Raw genomic sequence first — 14,906 nt, 5'->3', positions numbered from 1 at the left:
CACTTACAAATTCAGGGGGTTCCAGGACTGGTCATTCTCAGAATGACTTGCAGAACTCAGGAAAAACTGTCACCGGTTTATTATGACAGATACAAGTCAGATACAAATGGAAGAGATACACAGGGTAAAGCATGGGAATGGGGGTTGGAGGGGGCACAGAGCCTCTGAGGCCCCTCCATGTGCATCAGCCTCCCAGCACTGGGACGTGCTCACCAACTCAGAAGCTCCCTGGATCCCTTCATGGAGGGTTTTCATGGAGATTTCATTACACAGACGAAATCATTGGTCGTTGGTAATTGATCTATCTCAAGTCCCTCTCCCCTCCTGGGAGCTGAGAAGGGGATGAGACTTCTAATCATGTGGTAGTTTGGGGGGGATGACCAGCCCCCAGCCTTACACTATCTAGTCCTTCTCATTAGCGTACAAAAGACAATAAATTCTGAGGGTTTTAGGAGCTCTGTGCCAGGAAGGTGGACCAAAATCAATTATTGCTTTTTTTCTTTATATCACAAGGACAAATTCACAAATTCAAATTCTGCTCAGCGAGGCAGGACGGAAGTGGTCGGGGGACAGGAAGCAAGCCCACGAGGCCTGCTTCTCTCTTTGTGGGGGGCCGTTAGCATCTTCCTCTGCCCTTCCCTTAAAGAAATAGGCTAGAACCCAAAACATGGTCTCACCTCCTGAATGAGGAGGGTGGATGTTATGACCTAGGAGCTGCAGACAAGAAACTCAGGAAACTCCTACTGCTGGAAAAGGTTTAGGGAAGCTGGAAAAAAGAAAAAGCAGACGTGGAGATTTTTTATTCCTATCAATTTAGGGGATTTCAGTTAAAAGAGTAGCTCTTCCTCTCAGGACTAACCCCCTGAACAGTATATCAGACACAGATGAATTTTGCCAGTCCCCTCCAACACCCCTGAGCTAAAGAACTTTTTGCTGTTTGGATTTGTCTCAGGAACTCCCTCCATGACCCTCATGTCTTTCTGATGCTGATGCCCGAAACTAGCTCTGAACTCTTTGCTCTCTCGCCATGGCCCTGAAGCCAGAGCCATTCCTGAGGGCTTTTTTTATTTTGCAGAATGATTTCTCATTTACCAATAATTTACTAAACCATTTATTTTCATATAGAGGAAGTCATGCTTGCTGAAGAAAATAAAAATGCCGGAACATCAGCCTTAGAAGGTAAGGAAGGGCTCCGAGGCCTTTTTCCTTCTGCACTTGCCCCCTCCGATGCGGCGGCAAGCTCTCTTGATCAGAAGAAGAGGAAGAAAGAAAAGAGGGGCGCTCTGGGATTTGCAACGCAAGTCTCTCTGTCATAAAACCCCTCATGCTTTAACAGTGAAGGGAATTGAGTCGTGGATTTAAATGCTTTTTTAAAGTGATGCAAATGAAATCCAAGAGTTGCTTTGTTCCAGGGCGTGTGACGGATGATGTGCAATGAAAAGGCCATCCTAAGACCAGTGGCGTAGAAAGGGATCTTCTCTGGCAGTTGGTGGGGATCATCCTGGGACCACTTTTGTTCCCAGGAAGTGACATTGTCTATGCAGAGCCAGGGCCAGTAGAGATGGAGTGCCTGCGTGCCTGCCGCACGTGGGTCAGCTCTAGCAAGGCGCGGGCGCCCTGTGTGTCAGGGGTGCTACTGACCACGGGAGCCAGGGTGCTGTAGACATTTGCGACTTCTCTCACCCACGCAGTCGCCTGTGTCACAGGGGCCTCTTGCCCACAGTCCTCAGTTTTGACCAAAATGGTCCAATTGTCCTTACTCCCTCTCTCTGGCCTCCCCCCTCCCTGGTGTAGTGCTTCGAAGGGCAACCATCAAAAGGAGCCGGACGGAGGCCATGACACGAGACTCCAGCGATGAGCACTGTGTCGACATCTCCTCCGTGGGTGAGTGGAGGCAGTCAGGTCTTCTCCTCCTGCTCTGAGTCGCCCACGAAAGGGAATATCCTGTCTCTTGGGAGACACCACAGAGAGGAAGAGAATCCAAAAAATCCAGAGCTTTGGGATGTCATTAGGAAAAGGCATTGGGATGTAATGTGGTTGACAATGACTTACAGGAAAAAACAGACCAGGGGATACTGTTTATGTGAAACATGGGGTTCAGGGCCAAGAATCCAATGCAGGTTCTTCAAGTGTGGCAGATGTATCCTGTTTTATATACATTTGGTCTCTCCTGAATGTGATCATGAGGACACACTTTGGGATGTTGTTCAAAGGATCCTGAGAACCTGTTGCTTCTAAGTGACCCCCATTTGAGAGCCGGCAATCATTTGCTTAATCACAGTAGCACCTCCCTGCTTCCATCACCTGCTTCCACGTGACGTTAAAACGAATTCCCACTGACAGCCCTTTCACGTGACTAGTGTTCAGTCCCAGGTTCTCACAGAGATTCTGGCTGATGGCAGATTTTCCCTACTCAGAAGAAAGGGAAGGGTCTGACTTCATCCATGACAGCAGAAGAGGCGTAGAGAGCTGATTGCTGCTTTAGGCTGCCGGTGGTGAAAAAAAAAAATCACAAATGCGGCAGAATATTTCCGGTGCCTGAAGTATATTTAAAAAGAAAGGCCAGAGAGAAGCCCAGTCTGTTCCAAACATAACCAGGATCCTATTAGGATTCAGGATAGTGGCTGTATGCCTGGTGTCCTGCCCGGGTAGTCGTTCTGTTTCCTAGGACTGAGAGTGCCCGGAGGAAAAGCGGGCAATCTCGGCTGTGCTGTGGAAACTCTTAGCCAATAACTTGGGGATTCCTTGGGCCTGCAATGTGGCAGTCCCCAAGCCCTGGGATTGAAGCTGCTCCCGCTAGTCCTTTGAATGCCCCGTTGCCATTGCAGGGTGATCTGTTTTGCAGCCTCATTCTTCCTCCTTCCTGCTCCCCTCCACAGGCACACCTTTGGCCCGGGCCAGCATCAAAAGTGCAAAGGTGGACGGGGCCTCCTATTTCCGGCACAAGGAGAGGCTTCTGCGAATCTCTATTCGCCACATGGTTAAATCCCAGGTGTTTTACTGGATCGTGCTGAGCCTTGTGGCTCTCAACACCGCCTGCGTGGCCATCGTCCATCACAACCAGCCCCAGTGGCTCACCCACCTCCTCTGTAAGTGAGTGGTGACTGTTGGCTCTCACGGTGGCAGCTTGATTGGGGTGGGAGTGTAAGGAGAGCGAGGCAGCGTGTGGGCCCGGCGGTTGTTCTGCCTGCCCGGAGCTCTGCCCCTCCACCGCGGTGGGAAGGAGCCCAGAGCTGTCATCAAGGGGTGGGGGTTATCATGTGACCAGCCCCAGCTGTCATTCATTATGGACTCATAAACAAATCTTTACTGATGAGTCAATAAGATAGCATTACACCTTGGGTCATCTAAGGCCTTCATTTAGTGTCTCAGTGGTGTAGGGAATCTTGGTCACCAGAGTCCTAGGGAGAAAGTCCTCAGGGAAGTGAATACCTTCAATAGACCGGAGAGGAAACTTACAGTCCACTGGGTAAGGCCGCCACTGGGTGTGAGTGAGGGCCCGGAGGCGGACACGGCTGGTATGTGGGGTGAATCCAGCTCTTCCATCAAAGCCACAGGGAAGCCCTTTCTGTCTCTCCTGAGAGCCAGCTACCATTCAGGGGACAGTGACAAACCCACCTGTCAAAAGAGGGCAAAGAATGGAGTGTGCCTGGGACTCATTCTGGGTCAGAGCCTGTTCAGACATCAGTAGGTTTTGCCTGGTACCCACCTGGCGTGGTCATTGAGCGTCCTGCATGGGCGGGTCCTGCTGCCATCAAGGGCTCCTCCATAGGTGGGGCATTAGGCTGGGGAGGACTGGAGCCTGGGCCGTCCATGGAACAATTGGTTCTGCTTTTAATGCTTTCAGACTATGCAGAATTTTTGTTTCTGGGACTCTTCCTCTTGGAGATGTCCCTGAAGATGTACGGCATGGGGCCTCGCCTTTACTTTCACTCTTCATTCAACTGCTTTGATTTTGGGGTAAGTGACCTCCCATCCTTCTGTGTCGTGTGGATCTGCTGTGGTTTGAAATAAGCAGCTCGCACCATGGCTCAGCATGGAACCCTGACATCAGAACTTATAAAAAAATAAATGCATAGGATTAGCGAAAGGGAGTTCAGGAAGGAGTGACTCCTTGCCATACTAGGGTTTGTTTGGGTTTTCTCAATGCTCTTTTATTTTTAATCTTTTTACCGCAGTAGAACGCATTAACCATAGAGTATACACTTCAGTGTAGCTCAGTAAGGTTTACAAAGCTACCCACAGCCCGAGTTTTGAACCACTTAATTATCTTGGGGGAAGCCTGGGAGAGAAGGACAAAAGCCTTGATTCTAGAAGGTGGTTCAGTAAAAAATGAGAAACCTGTATGTTCATTTTTTTAGTTTAGTTGAAAATTGGGAAAATTTCTAGCTGTCCCCTTAAACAAGCATTCACACACGTACGCACACACGCATTTATACTAGCAAGTCCCCACACAGACCGCTTCATCCAGTGTCCACGTCCTCAGTGGCATGGATGTGTACAGGCAGGCATTACTGACAGTCTTCCAGGTGTTTTCGCACACATTTTTGTCCTCCGTGCTCTCAGGAGTCCTGGCCCCTGTGTTAAGTGGTGGGAGTTTGGCTACCTGTTGACACACGAGTAAACCAGGGACACCGTGTGCAAGTCCACACAGCCAGTGAGCAGCAGAACTAGGTTGCAAAACTTTGGGTTCCTGAACCACTTCTCTTTCTGCCAAACCCACTTCTTTTTCTGCCAGCTCTTCAGTTAGGTGCTAACGATTTTGGGCACTTGCCAATCTGCATTTTAACTTGGAACATATGCTCCTGGGTACAGGCAATTTTCAGGCATAACAGTGAGTGAAAGACCATTTTAACCTCAGTTGCCTTACATGCATACTTTTCAGCATCGCTGGGAGGATAAATTTTTGTTGTTTCTCCTAGGGCAGTGTGTAGGATATAACAGACCTTCAGTAAACATATAATTAAAACAAAAAAACAGACTGGTGAATTTGCCATTGCTACTCCCTATAGCAATCAGATTCCATACCCCCAAGTGGTACCCTCACATTGGAGTATGTGGGATGTGAGTGTCTGAAAGTTATTTCGTGTACAGGTGACTGAAATATTCTTGTTAGCAGTGAATTCTAGGACAATGAATGTGGACCTTCTCTGAGACTTTTATATTTGAGCGCAACCTGTGTTAATTTCCATTTGTTTTTCTTGTTTGAGGACCACTCTTCTGCCTGTTTGTTCATCTAAGAACAGTATGGCTGTCAATCTGTGCAGAAGTGGTGAATGACTGTTGCAGCGTTCACGAAGGACAGAGCAGCAGTCAGTAAAGCAACCGACAGTGTGAAGGAGGAAATTTAGCAAGGGGAGTGGAGAGCAGTGGGGAGAGAGGTGGTAGAGTCTCGTTTTCGTTTGGCAGCCTTCACACGTAGGTGGTCCTGCTGGAGGTGGGCTGGATGGGGAGGCGAGAGTTTTCATTTCAGAACAGCCCAGTGAGAACTGTTGATTGAGGAATACCAGATTGCGTCTCTCCCCCTCCCCCTCTTCTCACCGTGGCTGGGTTTGGCTCTCTAGGTCACAGTGGGCAGCATCTTTGAAGTGGTCTGGGCAATCTTCAGACCTGGTACATCTTTTGGAATCAGTGTCTTGCGAGCTCTTCGGCTTCTGAGAATATTTAAAATAACCAAGTAAGTGACCAGAATCTGAGCTCTTCCCAACCACCTTGGAAAGTGGAAGCTTCTCTCTGCTTTATTATTATTTCCTCCCATCTCCCTCCCCCTTACCATGTGACCCCCTTCCCTACCCCACCACCCCACTCTGTTCTTCAGCTTCTCCTCCTTCTCCAAAGATTAAACCAGAAAAATGCCCACGATGCCAGAATCCCATGCCACATTCCCAAGGGGAGCCACATTATTGCTGGCATCTGTCCTTTCTACAAGTATACAAATGCAGCTTATCTCATAGACCACCAGGCAGATGCCCAGCTGGGCTTGGGGGTAACTTGACATTCACTGTTCCCCGCCATAATGCTGTCTGGGTTTCTGCAGGTACTGGGCATCCCTGCGGAATTTGGTGGTCTCCTTGATGAGTTCCATGAAGTCCATTATCAGTTTGCTCTTTCTCCTCTTCCTCTTCATCGTCGTCTTTGCTCTCCTAGGAATGCAGCTGTTTGGAGGCCGGTAAGTGCCAACGAGCTTTCCATCCAACAGAGCCTCAAAACCTAGTCTTCAGCCTATGAGCACCAGGGTCACTAATTTAATCACCATGTTACCATCTTGTTTGTTCGTGTCCATGGCTCCAGTTAACCACTGAGTGTATGTGTGGAACAAACATCTCTGTACAGGGCTCTTGTTGTGAGGACCCTTCCTTTAGAGCTGTCCCTGAAGGGTACAGCATGGGGCCTTGTGACTCAGGATCCGCCCAGGCAGCATCCCATTATCCACCCCCTTCAAGCGCTCAGTCCCCCAGTAGAAGTCACTAATACCATCTTCATAAGTTACTGGAATGGTGGGGAGTGTAGGGAAGGAGGGGAGGTGGAGATGGGAAAAGTAGTGGTGAAAATGGCATTATCTTGGGAAAGAGGAAACTTGGTGTGTGAGATTTTGCTTTCATTCCTCTCTTGGAATTTCCTTTTTCAGGTTCAACTTTAATGACGGGACTCCTTCAGCAAACTTTGACACCTTCCCTGCAGCCATCATGACTGTATTCCAGGTATGAGGCTGTTAAAAAGTGCTATGTGGTCCATCCACGTCACTGCAAATAGAGATGATCATATTGAGTGAGGTTAAGTCAGACAAAGACAAATGTCATATGGTATCACTTGTATGTGGAATCTAACAAACAATGATACAAATGAACTTACTTACAAACCAGAAATAGACTCACAGATGTAGAAAACAAACTATGGTTACCAAAGGGGAAAGGGATGGGGGGAGGGGATAAATTAGGAGTTTGGGATTAGCATATACACACTACTATGTATAAAATAGATAAACAAGGTCCTACTATGTAGCCAGGGAACTATACTTACTATCTTGTAATAATCTATAATGAAAAAGAATCTGAAAAAGAGTATATATATGTATACGTATAATTGAATCACTTTACTGTACACCTGAAACTAACACAACATTGTAAATCAGCTATACTTCAATTTTAAAAAAAAGTTCCGTGGAGTCCCTCGGTGCACACACTACAAGACGATGATGTGTGAAGAGAACCTGCCTTTCCTCTCCAGGCTCCTCTCAGGCAGCTGCGTGCTCTTGCTTACTGAGAAGTCATCACCACGCTAGTTGCTAGGACTTTTGTAGCTCTGTTCTTACCAATAATAAAAGAGCTCTCTCGTGATGACCTCATTGGCCTTCTCCCTACACTTGTGAGTTTGCAAGAGGTACTAAGTCAGAGACATCCAGTGACATCGCATTTATGGTTTTAGGAAATTGGAAGTATCTTCGAACCCACATGTCCTTTTAATAAAGTATCTTTTTCACGTACCACCACACCCCCCTCCAAAATTTTTTTAAATCATGTGGGAGAACTCAAAATCGATAATGTCTAAGAGGTAAAGGAAAACGTTACTTAGCCAGATACTGAGGCTGAACCAGAACCCAGGTTTCCAGAACTGGAGCCCACAAAGCATTTTCCAGTAATGCTGCTGTCTCAGGAGCTGTATCTTGGCAGCTCCTGGAGGTGGTCAGGCAGTGAGCAGACCGCCCACTCTGTGTGACTTCCACAGGCTTGGCCAAGCTGGGGTTTGGAATGGGGGGGTTCTCTATATTTTGAAGAATAGAACCTTTCCTTTCAATGTTCTACCTCCATTTTCAATGCCTAAAATTTTTCAGTATCAGAAGGATGTTTAGGATTATTTACAGGAGTGACTTTTTTTTCCTCCCCGGCAGGATGGTCAAGCAAGGGGGTAGATGGAAAAAGACCCAGGCCCAGGATTTTCCCCTTTACGTGGAGCCCATTTTCTCATCCAGCCCAGGTCTCTAACTTGCCTGTTGTTTGCTGTGTAGATCCTGACGGGGGAGGACTGGAACGAGGTCATGTACAACGGAATCCGCTCCCAGGGCGGGGTCAGCTCAGGCATGTGGTCCGCTATCTACTTCATTGTGCTCACCTTGTTCGGAAACTGTATCCTTCTTAAAATGCTTCTCTTGCACGGCCTGCCTGGACCACCCTGTGAGGAAGAGGAGATGCTGGTGGCGGTGGTGGTGATGTGGGTGATGGGAGAGGTGGGGGCGGCACTGGGGTGGACACTGCTGGTGTGCTAAGAGAAACAAGGGCCTTGATCTTAAGGAACCTGTGCACTAGCCTGGTACAGAAGATGAATATAAACAAGGGTGTGTCATCCAAATTATCAGTGTGCACCAATAAAGACATACGAGGCTCTTACGCTAAATGGTTAGATAGACTGTGAGCTGGGGAAATACGAGAGGAAGAGATCACTGTAGGCTGAAATAGTGATCAGATTATAAGAATAATGAGTTAATTACATGTTAATATAAAACAGAGCCTTCAGTGCAGTAAGATCTCAAAAATATTAGTATTATGATTAACGCTGTTACTGAGCACAGCTAGCACTTGGTGGATTTGTGCTATTCGTGAGACCCTGTGCTAAATGTTTCATAGGCACCATTTCATCTAAGCCTGACCTTATAAGACTTAGAGGAAATAACTTGATCAAAGTCAAACAGTTACTAAATTGTAAAGGGAGACTGGAAACCAAGTGTATTTAATTCCAAAACCCGTGGCTGATCACAAATTCTAGACCAGGAAGACTTGGGTTTTAATCCCAGCAACCTTGCTTACCAGCTGTGTGGCCTTGGGAAAGTCACTTAATCTCTCTGAGCCTCTAGTTTTCACACCTGAAAGAAGGGAATTTTATCTGTCTCCTCTGTTGGTGGTGAATAGTAAATGAGATAATTTGCTTGAATGTACCTTACAAACCACAAACTTCTATGTGGCCATTGGATGTTTGAGGGGAGTGGGATTTGCCTTGAATTAGGGTTGGTAGAGTGAAAGGGGATAGAGAAGAGGTGTTCCTTTAACTTTTCTGCCTTAAAAACATCTAGGGGCCAGAGTGGACTATAAATACGAGAAACCCATAAAAAGCAAGCTAAGCAGTGAGTCACAGAAATGGAAGTCCAGTTTGTCACAGTGGCATCTTGATTTTCCTGTTATTCTGATGGTAGTCAGACCTGGACTTTTGGGCTAGAACCAGTTCTGTGTTCCACAACACATGGGCCTCAAAGATCATTGGAAAATTGGGACTTTGGAGGTTAGAGCTTGACATAGAAATGATCTTGTGTGCCCTGAGACAGTTTGTTAAATAAAATATGGAAGCCTCCCTGGAAAAGAGTGAAAGATGTTAGCATCTCATTAGTGATAAAGCTGTGGAATCTAATTTTGCTTCATCTTTAAGGACAGAATTGCATGATTGGTCCAGGTGGGCTTCAACTCCAGCCTCCCAGAGAGGAAAGACGAACTCCTACGTTAGGCTCCTTATCCGTCTCATCGTTCAGTGGTTCTCTGTATTGCTGGGATTAGAGGCCGTCGCTGTGTGAGTCTTCTTGCTCCATCTTGGCCCCCTGAGTGGTTCGATTCATATGTTTCTTGTAAAAATATATGGAAGGAGAGAAGATATATTCTCCTTCAAACAGAATTACATAACATCTCTCTTCCTCCTCCCACAGTCCCTGCTTAATTAACCCTTTGGGGGTGGCTTCTGTTCCTGCAAGCATCCCAGGCAGGAAAGACACGGAGATGCCCTCTCAGCCTTGCTGAAGGCTTTTGGTTTTCTTACTTGCCCATCCTTAACTCATCACCCCAGACACGCTGCTGAATGTGTTCTTGGCCATCGCTGTGGACAATCTGGCCAATGCCCAGGAACTGACCAAGGTAAGCAGTGTTCTCAGGGGATCCAGTGATTCTCTAATGCCTTTGAATGCCTGCTAGGCATTGGGACTGCCTCCCGAATTCTGCATTGCCTGCCTTAGGCCTGCCAGGAAGGCCCCTTCTCTGTGCTTGTGGACACGACCAGGAAGGAAACCCGGTTCACTCTGGTGAGCCTCAGACCAGCCTGGGTGTCTCATGGGATATAGAAGATAGGCACTTAATTGCTGCAGACCCCCAGAGATGTCCTTTGCAGGATGATGACCTGGAAAATACAGAGAACACCAGACTCCTGGACTTAAATCCGACCTCTGCTCTTGTGACCTCGGGCTGTGTGACCTCAGTTGTGTGCCTTCACCCTCCTGGGTCTGGGTGTGAGAGGGGACAGGGGCATCACTGGTCCTAGACTACTCCAGTGGCCGTGATCATCCTGGGGAAGTTTCAGTGAAGCCAGACACTCCATTTCTCAAAGAACTGTTCCTTTCTTTTCTCTGAGTCATTTCTTAAGTGGTGGAGGGAATTCTGGTGGCAGTGGGACAGCCTAGGAGATGAGTGAAAACTTCTCCCCACACTATGCAAATTCGGTTTCGGATTGAGCCCACAGCATCCCGGTGATGTCTCCAAGCCTTTCTCGCGTATTCTCTGATGTGTTGCCTGCTCTTCCTGACATCCTCGGGGGTCCTCTTATCTGCATAGCACAGTAGGGAAATGTACCATCTCTAGGAGCTGGAAAGCTGGGTGTGAGCCACACACCCACCAGTGCTGGCTCCTTTAGCTGGGGCCAGGCCCCTCATCTCCATCAGCATTGCTTCCTTCACCTGTAAAATAAGAATGAGAGGTCTGCCTTGCAGACCTCAGAGGAGTGTGGCAAGGATCAAGTATAAAATGATCATGTGAAAACCAGAGCAAGCTGTGAAGGTATATGTGTTTTGGTTATTTTCCTTGAATGAGCTTTCCTTGGTGTTAGCACACAGAGGGACATTTATAAGCAAGAATATGGGTGATGGGTGAGGGGATGAGGTCCCTCTGCCTGAGCACCCAGAGTGGGGTTGCTTAGCTGTGCAGGGAAGAGGGCGTGATGGAGGCATGACCCCAGCACTTTGCTTCAGGGGCCCTACCTAGAAGGTCCCTGCTCCATCACTTGCAGACCCTGTGGGATGTCTAGGAGGTGTGGGCTCTGGCCTCTGAGCTCTGCAGCCGTGGCCAGCTCCACTGAGGGTGGGGCTTAGGGTGGGCTCCACGGCTCTCCAGAGGAATTGCGGAGCAGCCCGAGGGGCAGGGTGGAGGAGGCAGCTGTCTTGAGGGGCCCGGGCTCTGGCCCCCTGAGGTCTCTGAGCCAACCTCAGCTCACACTGCCTTGTTTCACCTCTTCCTGGCTTTCCTTACTTTGCTTGGTCTCTAGAACACCTTCCAGGGAGAGCCCCCGGGGCTACTCCTTCCCAGATCCCAGGCATAGCCACCTCTGCTTTGTGTCTAGGATGAACAGGAAGAAGAGGAGGCCTTCAACCAGAAGCACGCGCTGCAGAAGGCCAAGGAGGTCAGCCCGATGTCTGCGCCCAACATGCCTTCCATCGAGTGAGTCGGCTGTCCCCCCACAGATCCCTGGGCTCCTGTGCTAACAGCCAATCACTCAGCTCCGAAAAGCCTTACTCTCGGAGGGCGCCTGCTCCAGGAGATGCCCCATGAATACGTCAGTGAGCAAGACAGGGTCTCTTCTTCCACAGAACTCCCATTTCAGTGAGCAAGATGGATGATAAACAGAAATCGTTTTAGATGGTGATCATTGCTATCAAATAGATAGGGTAGGAAGGCAGAGGAATGAGAAGAACTGGGTGAAGAACCTCCAGGCGATCTGGGAGGGCTTCTCTGAAGAGGTGATATTTAAGCAGAGACCTAAATGTGCAGAAGACAGACATGTGACATGAAGGCAGAGTGCTCCCTAGCAAGGCACAGTGTGGCGGGTGTGAAGGGAGCAAGGAGGACGAGAAGGAGACGAGGCCAGGGAGATCCTGACGGCCCAGCTGAAAGGTTTTAGCTTTTATTCTAATTGCAACCATAGGAGGGCCTAGAGCGGAGGGACAGATATGATATGCTTTACACTTTCAAAAGGTCACTCTGCTCTGTGGAGCATGGATTGTAGGGACCCAGACTGGAGGCGGGGAGACAGAGATTGGCTCTTGGAGTAGGTGAGAGTTGATGGTGGTTTCGACCGTGGGGCAATGGAGGGGGTAAGAAGTCTGTATTTTGGAGGGAGAGCCAGTAGGGTGATCTAATGGAGTAAATGTGATGGAGACAGACGAACAAAAAAAGAAACAAATGTTTCTCCCAGGTTTTCAGGTTTGAGGCCTAAGCAACTGGGTAGATGATGGTGAAATGTACTGATAGCCTAGAGACAGGTGGAAGTCCAATCTTGTTTGGGCCATGTTAAAATTGAGATACTTACAAGACATCCAAGTGAAGATGTCGAATGGATCACATGGGTCTGAAGCTTAGAAGTTAGGGTTAGAAATAAAGATGGGGGAGGGGGGCATTTGCACTTGGGTGACATTTAAGGGATCAGCACAGGGAGCTGACCAGGGAGAGTTGGGGTGAAGGAGAAAGGGGCTGAGGAAGAGAGGCTGGAATGCTTCGTGCGGAGGGCGGAGCTCAGGACTGTTGAAAGATCACGTAAGATGAGGCCAGAAAAGGGACTATTGGGTTTGGCAAAACAAAAGCTGTTGGTGACCTTCCTGAGAGCAGTTTGAGTGGCCCCGTGGGAACACAGTCCAGCTGGAGTGGATTAGAGGGAGATGGTAATAAAGTAGAACAGCAGGTATAGACTCTCTTTAAGGATCCAGCCTGGACCTGTGGTTGCTGGTGGAACTAGCAGCGCTCGGGCTGCTGGTGCTGGAGGGGGTGTCAGAGGAGAGGCTGGAGGGAGGGGGCGGAGGAGAGGCTCAGAAGTGACTCCGGAAATTCAGAATTCCTGTTGTCGCTTCTGGGCCTGCGTGAGGACTGTGTGAGGGACCCTGGGGCACCACTGGGGAAGGTCTGAGACCCCTGGGAGCTGGAACTGTATCCTGGCACCAGACCCTGTTGTGTATTACTTGAAGCTGGTCAGGGAGGAGCGCTTCTCTGCCCAGAGCTCATTAATATCCTCTGCCTCGCCTCGTAGGGACATTCTAGAGCTATGTGCAGGGCCTCTCTCCCCGGCTTGGCCATCATCTTGTTCTCACTTCCTACAACTGATGGCTTGACCCCTGGGCTCATCCTCTGTGAGGGAGAAAAACACCCCCCCCCCAAAATGCATTAAAGATTGATGGAGAAAGGCAGAAACACCTCCTTCCTCTCTAGAATGTTCTCTGGACCTTGAGTAGTTTCTACCCCACTTCCCCTGCACTCATGAGTTTGGACTAAAAATACATACACACAGGTATCCAAACACGTGGGTGGGCAGGGCTGGCTGTCACTTAGGAGTGGGTGGTTCTATTTACTGAGATGAGGCAGGCAGGAGGAGGAGTGGGTTTGGAGATGTGAGGTGGGAAGGATGCTTGGCCCAGAGTAGAAACTCACTATTTATGGGATGAAAGAATGAATGGAATGCTGGTAGGCAGAGGGCCGTGGGGACTGAGTGTGTATCCAGGCACAGAGAGGCGGGAGAGGTGCTGTAAGCACCCAGGATGAGCAGAGACGCAGGCTTTGCTTGCTGTCCCTGTGCTGCAAGGCAGGTGCTGCTGGCAGGATGACGCCAGCGTGTGTGTGGACCGCCTGGCCTGCAGGCGGGACCCCTGAGTTCCAGGTGACAGCGTGACTAAGTGAGAACACGGTGGCCAGGGAGAGACACGGGAAGAACGTTGTTACAAACCAAAAGGCCAGAGTGCTGGTCATCGTTCTGACACTCACATGCTGTGACCTTGGAATGAAAGCCACTTAGCGTCTCAGAATCCCTGTTTCCCCGTCTTTGAAATGGGAAGAGCACCAACCACCTTTCCTGATCCACAGGGTTCTTGCAGAGTGTGTGTGAGCTCATAGACACGTGAGTCGGAGAGATGCCTCTCCGTGTGGTTTCAGGAATGAAGATATGGTAATGATTCTGACGGGATGTGAATCTGGATCTTTGTCTGTGTGAGTGGCCAAGTGAAGAGGAGTTTGAAGTGTATATCTGATTTATGTGGAAATTAGAGGTTGGTTCTCTCTTTCACCTGACCTGTGTGTGTGTGTATGCGCGTGTGCACACACGTGAGCAAGTAAGAGAGAGTTCTTCCATGTGCTTACGTTCCTCCACGTGTGCTTCTGGAGGGCTGGTATTTGGATGTTTGAGAATTTGCAAATTGGCGGTGGGAGGTGCCTTTCCTGGTGGGCGCGCCCGCTGCCCGTCTAGAGCGTGTGCTTCGCTTTCTCTATGCTGCCCTTGCTTCTTGGCATGGCCGCCCTGTGCACATCGCGCTGACAATGCAGAGGGCTGCATTCAGTTGGGGAGCTCACGGGCATCTCCACAGTGATGTCTGCATCCCTTCTGTGGGTGCTGGAGTGCTTTGCCCCACTTACAGATAATTCTGAGTGAGGCTCAGACCAGCAGCCTCTGCTCCCAGAGCCCACAGTGAATCTGGCTTCTCTGTGGATGTGGACGTGGCAGTTGAGCCATGCTCGTTTGCCTGCATGCTGTCCATGCACGGGGTGCATTTCATCGGGGAAAGAGCAGCAGGTCCAGACAGGGCCCATAGGTCCAGACTGGGTCCATCAGCCCAGGACCTGGGGCAGGCTCGCTCCATCGGTGTCCCAGACATGTCATCCAATGCCTGAGCTTTGACCTGAGCTGACAGCTTCATTTTTCCTGTTTGCCTTTGTGCGTGATGCCCCACCCTACCACTCTGACCTTCCATCGACCTGGCCTGCAAGGACACAGCATGCATGTGTCTGTGGAAGGGATTTTTCCCCGTGCAAGGCTAGGAGAGTTAATACTGTGCTGTGCCCAGCGGAACAGGCGGGACGGTCAAGGCCTCAGGCCAGGGCCACCCCATGGCACACATGCAGGGGGCACCG

The 14,906-nt window shown here is 49.3% G+C and overlaps 1 protein-coding gene across 1 annotated transcript in view; it reads left to right on the top strand.

Moving 5' to 3' along the window:
- Positions 1-14,906, top strand: part of CACNA1E (calcium voltage-gated channel subunit alpha1 E) — a 345,678-nt gene that overhangs the window by 262,381 nt on the left and 68,391 nt on the right. The window contains 10 exon segments of the mRNA XM_032463593.1: positions 1,126-1,179; positions 1,795-1,884; positions 2,880-3,089; positions 3,848-3,960; positions 5,565-5,677; positions 6,038-6,169; positions 6,629-6,701; positions 8,006-8,123; positions 9,823-9,890; positions 11,362-11,459. Of these exon segments, the coding sequence (XP_032319484.1) occupies positions 1,126-1,179; positions 1,795-1,884; positions 2,880-3,089; positions 3,848-3,960; positions 5,565-5,677; positions 6,038-6,169; positions 6,629-6,701; positions 8,006-8,123; positions 9,823-9,890; positions 11,362-11,459 (1,069 nt within the window).

This window comes from Camelus ferus, chromosome 21 (genome assembly GCF_009834535.1).
Source record: "Camelus ferus isolate YT-003-E chromosome 21, BCGSAC_Cfer_1.0, whole genome shotgun sequence".
Lineage (NCBI taxonomy): Eukaryota > Metazoa > Chordata > Mammalia > Artiodactyla > Camelidae > Camelus > Camelus ferus.
The sequence above is the reverse complement of the archived record's forward strand: the minus strand, read 5'-3'. Positions and strand labels throughout refer to the sequence as shown.